The 12,688-nt window shown below is 54.7% G+C and overlaps 5 protein-coding genes across 5 annotated transcripts in view; 3 read left to right on the top strand and 2 right to left on the bottom strand.

Moving 5' to 3' along the window:
- Nucleotides 1-2,323: 2,323 nt before the first annotated feature.
- MONBRDRAFT_11867 (uncharacterized protein) lies at nt 2,324-4,183 on the top strand (the record flags this gene model as incomplete). The annotated part of the gene is made up of 5 exons (XM_001749686.1): nt 2,324-2,476; nt 2,586-2,751; nt 3,126-3,448; nt 3,761-3,835; nt 3,938-4,183. The coding sequence occupies 5 exons, from the start codon at nt 2,324-2,326 to the stop codon at nt 4,181-4,183; spliced, it is 963 nt and encodes a 320-aa protein (XP_001749738.1).
- Nucleotides 4,184-4,681: 498 nt separating this feature from the next.
- Nucleotides 4,682-6,772, bottom strand: MONBRDRAFT_38849 (uncharacterized protein; the record flags this gene model as incomplete). The annotated part of the gene is made up of 5 exons (XM_001749632.1): nt 4,682-5,077; nt 5,203-5,242; nt 5,342-5,394; nt 5,522-5,633; nt 6,273-6,772. 5 exons carry the CDS (start codon nt 6,770-6,772, stop codon nt 4,844-4,846), a joined length of 939 nt encoding a protein of 312 aa, XP_001749684.1. The 3' UTR covers nt 4,682-4,843.
- Nucleotides 6,773-7,054: 282 nt separating this feature from the next.
- Nucleotides 7,055-9,219, top strand: MONBRDRAFT_29238 (uncharacterized protein; the record flags this gene model as incomplete). The annotated part of the gene is made up of 9 exons (XM_001749685.1): nt 7,055-7,157; nt 7,295-7,461; nt 7,581-7,730; nt 7,832-7,993; nt 8,031-8,081; nt 8,195-8,232; nt 8,389-8,453; nt 8,556-8,657; nt 8,927-9,219. 9 exons carry the CDS (start codon nt 7,055-7,057, stop codon nt 9,217-9,219), a joined length of 1,131 nt encoding a protein of 376 aa, XP_001749737.1.
- Nucleotides 9,220-9,471: 252 nt separating this feature from the next.
- Nucleotides 9,472-10,477, bottom strand: MONBRDRAFT_29237 (uncharacterized protein; the record flags this gene model as incomplete). Its single annotated transcript, XM_001749631.1, has 4 exons — nt 9,472-9,575; nt 9,665-9,752; nt 9,839-9,915; nt 10,018-10,477. 4 exons carry the CDS (start codon nt 10,475-10,477, stop codon nt 9,472-9,474), a joined length of 729 nt encoding a protein of 242 aa, XP_001749683.1.
- A 455-nt stretch (nt 10,478-10,932) lies between these two features.
- Nucleotides 10,933-12,688, top strand: part of MONBRDRAFT_29236 (uncharacterized protein) — a gene marked incomplete at both ends in the record, with an annotated part of 3,691 nt that continues 1,935 nt past the window's right edge. The window contains 5 exons of the mRNA XM_001749684.1: nt 10,933-11,066; nt 11,427-11,550; nt 11,754-11,813; nt 11,921-11,998; nt 12,100-12,534. Of these exons, the coding sequence (XP_001749736.1) occupies nt 10,933-11,066; nt 11,427-11,550; nt 11,754-11,813; nt 11,921-11,998; nt 12,100-12,534 (831 nt within the window). The remainder of the gene's footprint in view (nt 11,067-11,426; nt 11,551-11,753; nt 11,814-11,920; nt 11,999-12,099; nt 12,535-12,688) is intronic.

Below are 12,688 nucleotides of genomic sequence, written 5' to 3'. Positions count from 1 at the left end.
AGCAACGCGCCTGTTCTGAGAGCATGGCCGTGCAGCTTGGCTATGTTTTGGAACAGCTGCGGGGAGATGCCAGTGGTCAGTCACCCATTCATTCAAACTCCCGCGACCCTGGCCGCCTGAGAGGAGGCGTGCCCGACCCGGGCAGGAAGGAATGTTCGAGCGAATAAAGAGGCATCGATCAGTGAACAACGTTGCGGTTGTTCCTCATACCTCACGCCACGCTTCCGTTGACCAGATCCCACCGAGGCCGATGGCTATGAAACTGATGACGATGCTGTTGTTGAGGATGATGGTCCTGACCACGCATTGCCCGTGGCCAATGACATGGATCCGTTCATCCAGGATCTTGAAGAGGTGCTAGCCTGGCCCTATTGTTGTTGCAGCTTTAGTGCTGACTCAAAGTACTTTGGTGGTCCTCATGTGCTCATGTGTTGGTTTTCTCTGTGACTTGCCACTGACTAGGGTGAGGCCTTGCCCCAAAGTGAATTTGCACTTAGCGGTGAGGCATTACTGGACGAGCTGCTTCAGCCCAACCCCCGACCATCCTCGAGCAGCCGAAATGCTGAAGGGGCGGGGGGTGACTCGGCACCACCTCCAAGATCATCGTCTGGCCGGCCCCGCACAACCTCGTCACGACCATCGTCACAACGCAACAAGGTTACCGCTACGTCCATTGAAGAGCAGGCTTTGCGGCTATCGCAGGCCCTGCAACGGGTCAAGACGGCCAGTCGGCAGGCCTCGGCGGGTGAGCAACGACGATCGCGGCCGTCCAGCCACCGATCTGCAGCTGCGGCTTCTGCAGCCGCGTCACGGCCACGAACATCGACTTCACGTCACGGCCCTGTGGGTGACAATTCGCGGCATGGATCGCGCTCAGTCTCACGAGCTGGTACAGCTACTCGGCGAAGTGATGGAGACGAGAGGGAGGAGGAGGAAGAGGGTGCCACCCCCACACCAGCGTATGTTTGTGCCTGTCGCATGCGTTGGCTGCCAAAGTCTGGTCTGTGTCTTTACCACCTTGCTCAAGGTTGACTGATGGTGATTGGCTTTGTCCTCGTGCTTTTCATAGGCCGTTGCCAATGGATGATGAGGCTTCGGCACTTTTGCAATCAAAACTTGGTGGTGTGGTGGGTCTCTTGTCTGGGAGAGAAGCCCGGCTGTGCAGCATGCAACTTCCGGCTTTGGCTCACCTGGCTGTGGCGTTTGCTTTTTGCTGGGTTGTGGATTTGTGGTCAACTTCAGAAATTGACAGCTGCACAGCAACGACCAGCCCCGCCTTCAGACAAGGTCATGGCAGCCATGGGCACGGAGGGCGGTATGTAGCGCTCATGACAAGAAGATGATATTGTTATTCTATTGTTGAAGTGATCTGCCCTCGTGCTCAAGCCCCATTTGCACTTTGTAGATGCAAACGTGGACGAATACTATGCGGCTTTCTCGACGCGAACACGTGTTCCACGCACCCCACTTGATGGTCGCTCGGCCAATTGAAATTGATGTATCCTGATTGAATGCATAGATGGCAGAAGTCTCAGCGAGTGTTGTCGTTGTCGATGGTTGTCCAAGTTGGTGCTGTGCCCTTGCTTGTTACGTCCTTTTATTGATCCTTTCCCACAAAATCGCTTCCCCGCCGCCCGACTACGAAGAACCGCCCCAACCAGGAAGAAAATGAACCCCATCACCAGCAGAAGCCGTTCTCACTCACTCCACCGAACCTCTTTTGTTTGTTTACGTCTCCTTTCCGATCGTTTTTTCTCTGTTGGTTCTTTCTCTCTCAAAACTCTCTCTCTCAAACTCTCTCTCTCTCTCTCTCTCTAAATCTCTCTCTCTCTCTCTCTCTAAATCTCTCTCTCTCTCGAAATCTCTCTCTAAATCTCCCTCTCTCTCTCTCTCTGTGCTTTTTGCACGCGCAACACCAACAACAGCCGGCGGAAACGTTCCAGGCAGAGAGAGAAGCAGCGACGAAGAACGGGGTCGGGTTTGCGGCTGGCGCTTGTGCGGCTGTGCAGGCCAAGATTTCTCAGGCTGCGGTGCAGCGCAAGGGCCACGCGGCACCCTTGTCCTCTAGCTTGTGTCAAAACGCAGCCACTCGCGCATGCGCCTGGCTGCTCGACCTTCACCACGCGCAGTCCTTTGCATGCTGCTGCCGGTCGCGCCGGGAGGACCATGTCAAGCGGGTGACCATCTCCCTGTCGTTCCTGACAAGAATACTTTGCCCAAACCTGAAACAGCCGCCGTCCCTGGCTGACTGACGAGCTGCAGGCTCCCTTTCTCCATTGCCCTTCTTGGCCACCACGGTCGCTGGTGCTTGAAATCGAGCGCCATGTCCTCCTGGGTCTTTTCCAACACGACCTGGGGCGTGTGCGGCGTGTTTGCCCTCCTTTCCTTGATCATCACCTGCCATCAGATCTACCAGCACCTCTTTCACTGGACCAAACCCATCTATCAGAAATGGATCGTGCGCATCCTCTTTATGGTATGTCTCCGTCGGTGCCTTCCTCTGCCATCGCCTTGATCAGCAAATGAGTCCTCCCTCGCACACCTGCTCAACACTCGGCGCTCCCGCCGCCTCCGGCTTCCCATAGGTGCCTGTCTATGCCTTTGCGAGTTGGCTTAGCCTCAAATTTTACGATGACTCGGTCTACTTTGACACCGTCCGCAACTGCTACGAGTCCTTTGTCATCTACAGCTTCCTGTCCCTCTGCTTCGCCTACTTGGGGGGAGAGAGCGCCCTCGTTCACGCGCTCACAGGTCTGGCAGACGCGACCCCCTCCGAGCTATTCCTTTGCAGACTTTGATTCACGTTCCTTCATCCTGACTCATGCCATCTTCAACCGTATGGTTGATGCTTTGCTTGTTCCGTCATGGCAGGGCGCTTTCACAAGCCCACGCTCGTCACCATGACGTGCTGCATCAAACCATTCCCCTACAGCATTGCCTTTCTTCGCTTTTGCAAGCAGTGTACCCTTCAATTTTGCTTTGTCAAGCCCCTCACCTCTCTCGCCACCATCATCCTTGAAGCATGTATGCCCGCCTGCTCTGCCGCCTCTACTCTGAGCGACCGTTGCGCTCATGGTCTACTCGTCGTGCCGTCCACTTCTGAAAACATCTCGTTAAAATGCTAGACGGCCTGTTTGAAGAGGGCGACATGGATCCACGTCGCGGGTACCTCTACGTGGCCATCGCCTACAATATTTCCATCTTCATGGCCATGATGGGTCTTGTTTGGTTTTATCAGGCTACAGCAGACCTTCTCGCGTGCGTTTTGTTCCCCACCAGCCACACCTTTGCAACCGCATCCGTGGCTTATTTTAAATGTCCACACCGTAGGCCCCACAAACCCGTGCTCAAGTTCCTCATTGTCAAGTCGGTCATCTTCTTGGCCTTTTGGCAAGGCATGGGTCTTTCCATCGCGGGTGCAGCTGGCGCATTTCGCAATGAGACACAAGTTAGCAATGGTGAACTTTCCGCGGCCTACCAAAACGTTTTCATCTGCATCGAAATGTTCTTCATCTCCATTCTCCACCTCAAGGCCTTTTCAGTCCAGCCATTCCTCTCAACGAGCAGCGAAACCACCAATGCCCATGCCTTAGCCCGAGTTTCTAGCAATCTCAAATCTGTGCGCGCCTTCGTCATGCCCTGATTTGCATTGAACCCGCACTTATGCCAGCGTGCCGGGTGTTTTGTTTCTTCATTTTGGGTTTTTTTTTCTCACCTTTGATGCGTTTGTGTGCATCGCGACATTGTGGCGTATCCACAGGTGATCAGCCCCAAGGACTTGGTGCATGACACTATCCGAAACTTTTCATCCAAGTACAACAAGTACCACCATCAGGTGCGAATTTTCTGCTGGTCTGCCTGCTTGCCGAACGCCGCCGCTTCTCTCCCTTCACCTCTCTCATGCTTTGTCCGTTGGCATGCAAAATGCTTTCTCCAGAGTAATGCCGAGTCGGACGAGTCAGATCAGGAAGCTCCGGGGGAGGACGAGGAAAGGCGCGTCGGTCTTGATCCGATCAATGAGGCTGCACCTGGTTCAATGGCAGCCATGGACCCAGACCGGTTTTCAGTCGGCTCTTGGGGAGAGGAGACAGCCATGGGGCATGTCCGCCATTTGAAACAACCCGATGCACGGCAGAGCCTTATGCAGCCTGATTCGGATGAAGAAGGCAACTCGATCATTTAGTTGCGATGCAATAACTATGCCAGAGTGGTATCACGCCTCCCATTTTGTGTTTTGTTTTTCATCTTTTTTTTTCTTTGGTTCGTTTTGTGCTTTCCTCTTCCTCTTTCTCTCTTTCTGGTTCGTTTTGTGCTTTCCTCTTCCTCTTTCTCTCTTTCTGGTTCGTTTTGTGCTTTCCTCTTCCTCTTTCTCTCTTTCTGGTTCGTTTTGTGCTTTCCTCTTCCTCTTTCTCTCTTTCTCTCCTCGCGTCTCTTCTCCCCTTTTCTGGTTATGCTAGTGTTAGATTGTGTGGTTAGTGAATGCTTCAGCCTGAGCACCGCACGTGACTTTTAAACTCGTACGGATTTGGCCCTCCTGCTCAAATCCTTACTTCTACACTTTTCCCATCGTTTTCAACATTATCATATCATTCCAACGAGCGTCGCCGATGCACACTGGCACTTGGCTTCTTGAAACGCGAATAAACCGATGGTGTGCACCAGATATGCGCAGTTGCTATTTGAACCAAGATCTAAATTACAAGGGAACTCGGTAAGATATTTAGAACAATCCTGCCGGTGGGGAGACACAAAGAAAAACGACCGAAAGCTTGCGGCTCTGCCGCACAAGCTCCGATACTGTCTGAGCCTTTCAGCTGTGCTAATGCCTGCCAAATTGGAATGTTTAAATGGGCAAGGAGCTGACGCTACGTGTTTTGGAAGGGGTGGCTGGCGGCTGCGTCTCCACCTCAATGCTGCTGCGCATTTCAATCTGAATGCACGTGTACTCGGCCAGTAGGGCCATGATGGCAACGCCGGTGCCTTGAAGCAACCACCAACGCAGCCGTCGGGGAATGCCATCATAAAATCCACACATGACCACATGAAGCAGAAAAATTGTCGAGGCAAAGTCCAGACACTACGTCGGAAACAAGGATGACGGGTGAGCCAGAAAGCCTTGTTTTGGCTCAAAAGAAAAAAAGCCAAAGACGTCGAAAGCATGAATTTGATCAGAGAGGCAGGATAGAATTCGAGATGACATACCTGTGGGGCGCGGCGACAAGCAAAGGCAATGGCAGGGGCCCTGCACGAATGGCAAGCCGGCGGGATTGACGAAGCACGTGAGCGGGCGGATTCAACCAGGCCGGGGGGGAGGAGGGTGTGCCAGCTACACCGCACTTACGTCAGGAAAAAAGCCGTGACGAAGGTACCATAGAACTGCCAGATGTCAAGAGACTACAGCAGGGCCACCGGCACACGGCAGTGCGTTAGTTTCGGCCACCGGACAACGCTCAACGCAGGCAACCGGCTTGAGCCACGTTGGAGCTGGTCGTGGCCGCGTGGCCAAAGTGTGGTGGCGTACCTCTTCAGCAAAAAGGAAATCGAGGCCGGCTTCAGTGTCCACGGCGTGGGCCGTTACGGTTGCCAGCAAGCCCAGAATGAGATAGAAGACACACTGCAGCGTCACGATTTGACTGAGTAGCAGCAGAGGGTCCCAGACATAGTATCGGAAGGAGGTCGGTGACAACGCCATGGCCGTCCGTCATTCGCGTTTCAACGGCCCCCGGCGTCCGTCACAGTGTCCACCACGCCTGGTACCACGACTGTGCCCAGAGCCAGCCCACAAGCCACAACAATCTGACTGCCACGCCTCGTCGACAACACCGCAACCCGTGCAGCCCGACCGACGGGTGTCGCCCTAATGATGATGATGCTGCTGCCGCTGAAAAGAGAGAGAGAGAGAGAGAGAAAACGCGGCAAAAAAGTCAGAGATGGTGTGGAAGGGACACTAGTTGTCAGAGAATGTCGCGTATAGATAAAACGGTATTATGACAAAATAGAGCAAGAATCAGAGATTGAGCTAACATGTAAATTCAAAAACAGCGACAGAGAAAAAAAAAAAAAATTTCCCCAACGTTGGTCCCGACGACTTTAACCGGTTCAAGACCCACCGGGCCGGAAGCAGGCGGCTGGTCAGGCTGACAGGGTCACAACACCGCTACGCCACAACCCGAGCCACCGGTGAGTCCCTTTATTGAGCAAGTGTCACTCCGCACGCTAGCGCTCCGTGTTGTTCGCTTGCACACGTACGGCAGCGGTGTGCAAACTTGCACCTTTTCCGATCACAACCTTGGCCGTTGAAATCGAAGCACACGGATACACCCCCTTGCACAGTAGGCGGCTTCTGATAGCGCGGCGGGCCCTGGTATTTCCACGCACCTCCGCCCCCCTCCGCCGGCACCGCTTGCGCCTCGGACCACGCTTCAACCCGTTCTGCCATCACCATTGCATCCGATGGCTTGCGAAAGTCCGTCTGCTCTCCTGCTACCGCCCTCAGGAAGGATGTAATGCTATCTGCCATCGCAGTCGCCCACCACTGGGGGCATCGCTTTGGCGACAATTTGTACTGCACCTCCATGACCTGCGCGTCGAGGACGTGCTGGAGATGCTCCATGACCTGGTCCGACGCGTCCGACCCGACGGCTCTCACCGCGTGTTCCCTGAACGTCCGCCACGAATACGCTCGCTCCTCTTTGGTTTCCCCCGGCATAATCCGCCAGTAATGCGACGAGGGCGTCTCGTCCGTGGCTTTGTACTTCCTCCTGAACGCCATGATGCACGTTTTTTTCTTGGTTTTGATTCAACTGTGACTGTAGCCTGACGTGTGTGACCCTGAGGCGCGCGCGTGTCGAGGAGAAAAATGAAGCCGACAAGCGCCGCTGGGTTACACCATAGTAACATTCAAGGTCATAGCAACACATGGAATAGTTATTACATGTGTAATCACATTGTCAGACAGAACAAGTTTCGCTTGTCATTTTGGCAATTTTTAGAACGTTATCTCGACGACTTTAACCGGTTCAAGATCCTCGCAACTCTTGGCATGGCGCTCCGAATGGGCGGGCGTGGCGGCGGTGTGGCCCTGCAACGGGCCGTAAGCAGGCGGCTGGTCAGGCTGAAAGGGTCACAACACCGCTACGCCACAACCCAAGCCACCGGTGAGTCCTTTTATGGAGCAAGATTCACTGGCTGCCGCCTCGCATGTAACGGGGGTCTGGTAAACATCAAATGTGCGTGACACTTTGACGGTGCGGGTTCATCGTGCCGCGATCGCTTCTGGGACTTGGTGTGGCAGGAGACGGGGCGTATCGCAACGAGGCAGCTGTTCGCGGCATGGTCTCAGAACAGGTGCCCATGGATATCTGCGACTTGAGCACCATCCATCACCCGCTGGGAGCGCTGGACTATCAGCTGCCATCCCAGCCAGCCGACTTTGAGCGGTACAAGCTGAGCCCGACCCAGGTTTGAAGCTGTCGGTCACGCGATGGGCCAGTGATCCGTGGCACGAGGACCTCGCGCTGTTGGTCTTATCAGAGCTCGCCTGCTTGTTTGGGCACATCTGTATCTTTGCCACAATGCAGCTTGAGCACTATTGGCAGCACGGCTTTGTCGCCAACATCCCCGTCCTCAGCGAGGCAGATTGCGATCGCCTCTGCGAGGAGCTGGCAGCCTTTCAACAACCAGACTTGCACCCGGGGCACGGCCTGTTCCATGAGTTTCACCGCAATCAAGTCAGTAGTATATGGACAATACGCCCCGCATTCCATCGGCGTGCTTGATCTACCTTGGCCGATTGTCCACGATGCACTCATTGTGGCTGGATCTCCGATAGTCGGGTGACCCCAACAACGTGCTTATGCATTGCCTTGGTCATTGGCGAATTCAAAAGGTTGTTGAGCACCACGTCAACCAGACGGGATTCTGTAGCATAAGCAGATTCTCTCTTCCTTCCTCCTCCCTCCCTCCCTCTCTTTCTCTCTCTCTCTCTTTGAACGTACAATCTCACGGCCACCCATGCGGCGCGCCTGTAGGGCTTTCATGACTTGATTTTTCATCCAGCCATCACCGTGCCGAGCGCCCAGGTACATTGGCAGTTGAATGATGCAAACAGGCAGATCGCCATTTCGCTATGACAGCACTTGGCGCTGGCAACTGACCCTTTTTTGATTGCTCGGGGCGTTCAAATCCTGCTTAGCTTATTGCCGGCGAAGGCCGATCGCCAACCTCTGTCAGGTGTGAAAAGTGCCGCTTGAGGTCCTGAGACGCAATTCCGTCCTGCCTGACTCTCGGTGCTAGTTGGTCATGACGCGCTGGACATGCTATTGTTAAAGCTGTTGCTGGCTGGCGGGTTTTCAAACCTGTTTCTCATGGGCCCATCACCTCAACAAGGTTCTGGCATGACCAACTCTTTTGCAAGCCGGCTGCGCACGGAGGAAATGTGGCTTATCATCAAGGTGAGCCTGTTAGCAGCCAATTCATTTCCTCCTGAGAGCTGACAGAGTGTAACCACCCCCTGTCGCCCCCTGCCTGGCCTCACCCAACCACCCTTCTTGCAGACTACTCGTATTGGACACGAACAACACCGATGCAACATTTGACGGTCCATGTGGCCTTGGACGACCAAAGTCCTGAAAACGGCGCCATTACCTACATCCCAGGTTGGTTTGGCCCTTTTGAGCCCGATGCCATTCCCAACTTAGTATCAGTGCCGGGGAGAGCAGGCCGCCTTGATCAGCGGTCTTGGTTTCGTGGGCGTCCAATGCTTGACTTCGACCTCGTGCATCAGCGTTGCACTGCGACATCATTACCACACGTTTATTTGTCTGTTCGTTTTGGGTTCTTTGCTTGCGGATCACTATCATGCCAGGCTCCCACCGCTGGCATCGCAATGGCATGCCGTTGCCCATCACGGATGCTGATTTTGCAGACATGGACTCGATCAAAACAGTGCTCGAGCCCGACGAGCTAGCCCGATTTGAACCGGTGACCCTTCGCCTGCGCCGGGGTGAGGCGGTGATTCACCATCCTTTGAGCGTACATGGCTCGTTTGGTAACCGTTCGCCACGACCGCGGCGTGCAGCCGTCGTCAACTTTCTGGCCGACGGCACTCTTTCTGATTCTGATGATCCTTTGCTTGGTAACACCCCGCCCGTGGCGCGCGGCCAGCCCGTGCGCGGCCAGTTCTTTCCCGTGGTCCTTGATGCCACTCACCTGAGCTGAGTCGGTGGTTGGGCCCAAGACAAAAGAGAAAAAAGAAACAGTCTGTGTTTTTCGAGACGATGAGTGACAACGTTGAGTAATTTCATGCGATTATTTCGGTTTGCTTCCACTCTGCCTCCTCCCCACCTTCTCTCATTCTCTCATGCATTCTCCTTTTGGGCGTCGGGTGGCCAAGGATGGCACCACATTCACTCGGCTCGCTTTTGAGTACCCGGCATTTGTGACCAAGAGCAGATGATCAGAAGGAAACAGCTACACGGAAAATCCGGTGCGCTTCATGCCAAAACGGCTGGCCTCCTGTTGTCGCTGCAGCGCGTCGGTGAACTGACGCTCGAGCTGTTTGTTGATTTGTGTACCTGTACCAGGCGGCGTTGATGAGGTTTGAAAGAAAGCATCATCCGCCGCCAAAAGGCAGTATCAACAGGACGGTGATGGACAGGCTCACCTTGATTGACATCGTTGCCGCTGCCAGCCGCGCTTCCACTGTTGGCACCCGCCTTTTTGGCACCCATGAGGCGCAGAAACTTGTTCTTCTGCGCGAATCCGTTGGGCGCACTGATTAGCGAAAGGCAAGGACGGGTTGAACGGAAGCAATGAAAAAGCAGAAAGGGAAGCAAACCTGTTGCTCGTTGCCAAAGTCAGCCTTGGACCAATCGTTCCAGGCTCGACCCGAAGCCGGCGCAGCCGACGTGCTCGCTGCGATTGGCGCGTCAGGAGTAGCAAAGCACAAAAAATGAAGAACCACCGTTGCAAGTGGCGTGCCCACACGTCAGAGTTGACCAAGCAGCCGTTGAGTACCTGTGGCTGCCGCAGGCTTTGCGCGCTTGGCAGTGGGTTCGGGGGCTTCGTCTGCGGTGCGCTTGTCGGTGGGCGTCTTGTCCTTTTTGCTCTTTTTCTCTTTCTTGCTCTTCTTTTTGCTCTTTGCTTCAGCCACTTCCACCTCTGCCTGCTCGGCCTTGTCTGCCTTGGCTTTTTTGGCCTTTTTGACTTTTTCGGCCGGGGTCGCGCCTTCCGTCTTGACCTCGTCCTTCTTCTCCTTCTTCTCCTTCTTCTCCGTCTTCTCCTTCTTCTCCGTCTTCTCCGTCTTCTCCGTCTTCTCCTTCTTGTGTTTCTTCTCCTTCTTCTTCTTCTTTTGATCCGGCTCAGCGACGCTCAAGTCGGTTGCCGTCGTTGCCGTCGCCGCTTCTTCAGCCGCACGCTTGGCCGCCTTACGCGCTGCCTTGCGAGCCGCCTTTTCCTCGTCAGACTTTCCGCCCATCCTGCCAAATTTGATCTACAAACAACACACACGCACACACAGAAGAATGGCATTCAGCAATCCATCCTGTTGAGTGAACCGCACCCAGAGCCAACCGCCCTTCCAACCCGACAACACAGGCGATGCCATCGCCCCGCTGCTGAGGTCACCACCACCACGTGTACCTCAAACTCGATCTGATAATTATAAAACACGCGTGTCTCTTTACTCTCTCTCTCTCTCTCTTGATCTCTCTCCTTCTCTTACTTCTTCTTAATCTCTCTCTTATCTCTCTTCTTGATCTCTCTATCTCTCTTGTCTCCCTTTTTTGGTTTGTTGTTGATATGAAAGTCTCTCTCTCTCTCTCTCTCTCTCTCTCTTGATCTCTCTCCTTCTCTTACTTCTTCTTAATCTCTCTCTTATCTCTCTTCTTGATCTCTATCTCTCTTGTCTCCCTTTTTTGGTTTGTTGTTGATATGAAAGTCTCTCTCTCTCTCTCTCTCTCTCTCTCTCTCTCCTCTCTCTCTCTCTCTCTCTCACAATCACTCTGCCCTCTCTACCAATTCATCTCTCTCTGCTTCTGCTCTCTCTCTCTCTCTCTGTCTGGCTTGTGGCGCCACCTGCAGCGCTCTCTTGGGCTTTTTATTTTTTTTTTTGATTCCTGTTTCGCTTTTGGCTGATTGGGAGTGTGTCTGGTGACCGGACAACATGGTGGACCTGGCAACGCTTGCCAAGGCGCCGCTGGGCTACTCCATCATCACCCTGCCCATGCCCATTTACGCCTTTGTTGCAGGTGAGGTCAACCAGGCAGGCAGGCCGGCCGCCTCTTGCCCCTAAGTTCCTCGGTCCTCAAGGGCCAGCGCCGCCAGCCAGTCATTGGCCCGGCCACCGTACCCCACTGCACCAGCGTTGTTATTTGGAGGGGTCTGGACTGACATCAAATACGGCGCCTTGCCCAACGCTTAGGCAGCTTTAAGGTTGTGGCCACATTGGTACCGCCGCTGTGGCGCGTTTACGACTGGCTGGACAGCCTCATCTACTCCCACTACCAGCGCGTCGTCATGCGTGTCCTCTACACGCTTGGCAACACCCAGGTCACGCTTCGCACACTCTAGCATACACGCTAGGGCACGCGCGCGCGCGTGCTCCGTGGTCCATGATCCCACACCAAGCCTACCCGCGCCGTCTTGGCAGCAGGCCAGGTTGCATGGGCTCCAGCCACCGCCCGCAGTCTTTAAACAAAGGCCTCACTACCGTCCCTTGCCTCTTTCGCACCAAACCTGCTGTACACCTACAGATTTGGCTCTCTGGCGCAGCTCCGCAAAAAGAAAATGCCATTTGCATCTCCAATCACCAGGTGTCGTCCCCACCCATCATGCTCCGCTGTTGGCGTGTCTTATGCTCGGCGCGAACCGCGATACAGCGCCCATCCGCTCATCTGCTTCGCCGTGGCCTTGCCCCCAGTGCTCTGTCGACCCCTTTATGATTGATGCGGTGGCCTATCACGGACAACGACTGGGCAACATGCAATTCATCGTCAAGGTTGGGCATGCCCCGGCATTCCCGCCGGCTCGTCCCCACGCCCTTGCCGTCTCATTCCTGCCGGGTTTCGTCATAAATGAACCATTTTTTTGCCACTTTAGGCCGCCCTCAAATATGTCCCCATTCTCGGCAGCTACTGGCACCAACATGGCTTTGTCTTTATCCGACGCCAGTGGGCCAAGGATAGCGGTGCTCTGGCTCGCTCCTTGGGTCAACTGGAAACGCAGCAACGGCCATATTGGATCTGCATCTACCCCGAGGGCACGCGACGCCCCGACATTATTCTACCTACCGACCTGCCTCCCAATGTCCCAGTGTATGAGCATGTGCTTGCGCCGCGCTATCGTGGCTTTGTGGCCTGCGTCCAGCAGCTGCAGCAGACCTGTGACAGCATCTACGATGTTACCATCGCCTTTCATTGCTCCAAACACCCACATGAACGCCCTGCGGCGCCTTCACTGCACGACATGATGTCCCCGCGTTGGGACCGCGTCTGCATTCATACCCAGCGCTTTCCAGTTGCCTCGGTGCCCAAGGTATGACAGCGAGCATCCCTGGCCTGGTTGTGAGGGGCCGCTGCCCTCCGCTCGATGACACAGGTGACCTCTAATGAGCTACCCCACCACCTCACCCTTCCTAGGAGCCGACTCAGCTGAAGGAATGGCTTCGCGAGCTCTGGCAGGCCAAAGA

Source organism: Monosiga brevicollis, genomic scaffold, assembly GCF_000002865.3.
Source record: "Monosiga brevicollis MX1 MONBRscaffold_32 genomic scaffold, whole genome shotgun sequence".
Lineage (NCBI taxonomy): Eukaryota > Choanoflagellata > Craspedida > Salpingoecidae > Monosiga > Monosiga brevicollis.
Note: the sequence above shows the minus strand (reverse complement) of the source record. Positions and strands in the feature narration are given on the sequence as shown.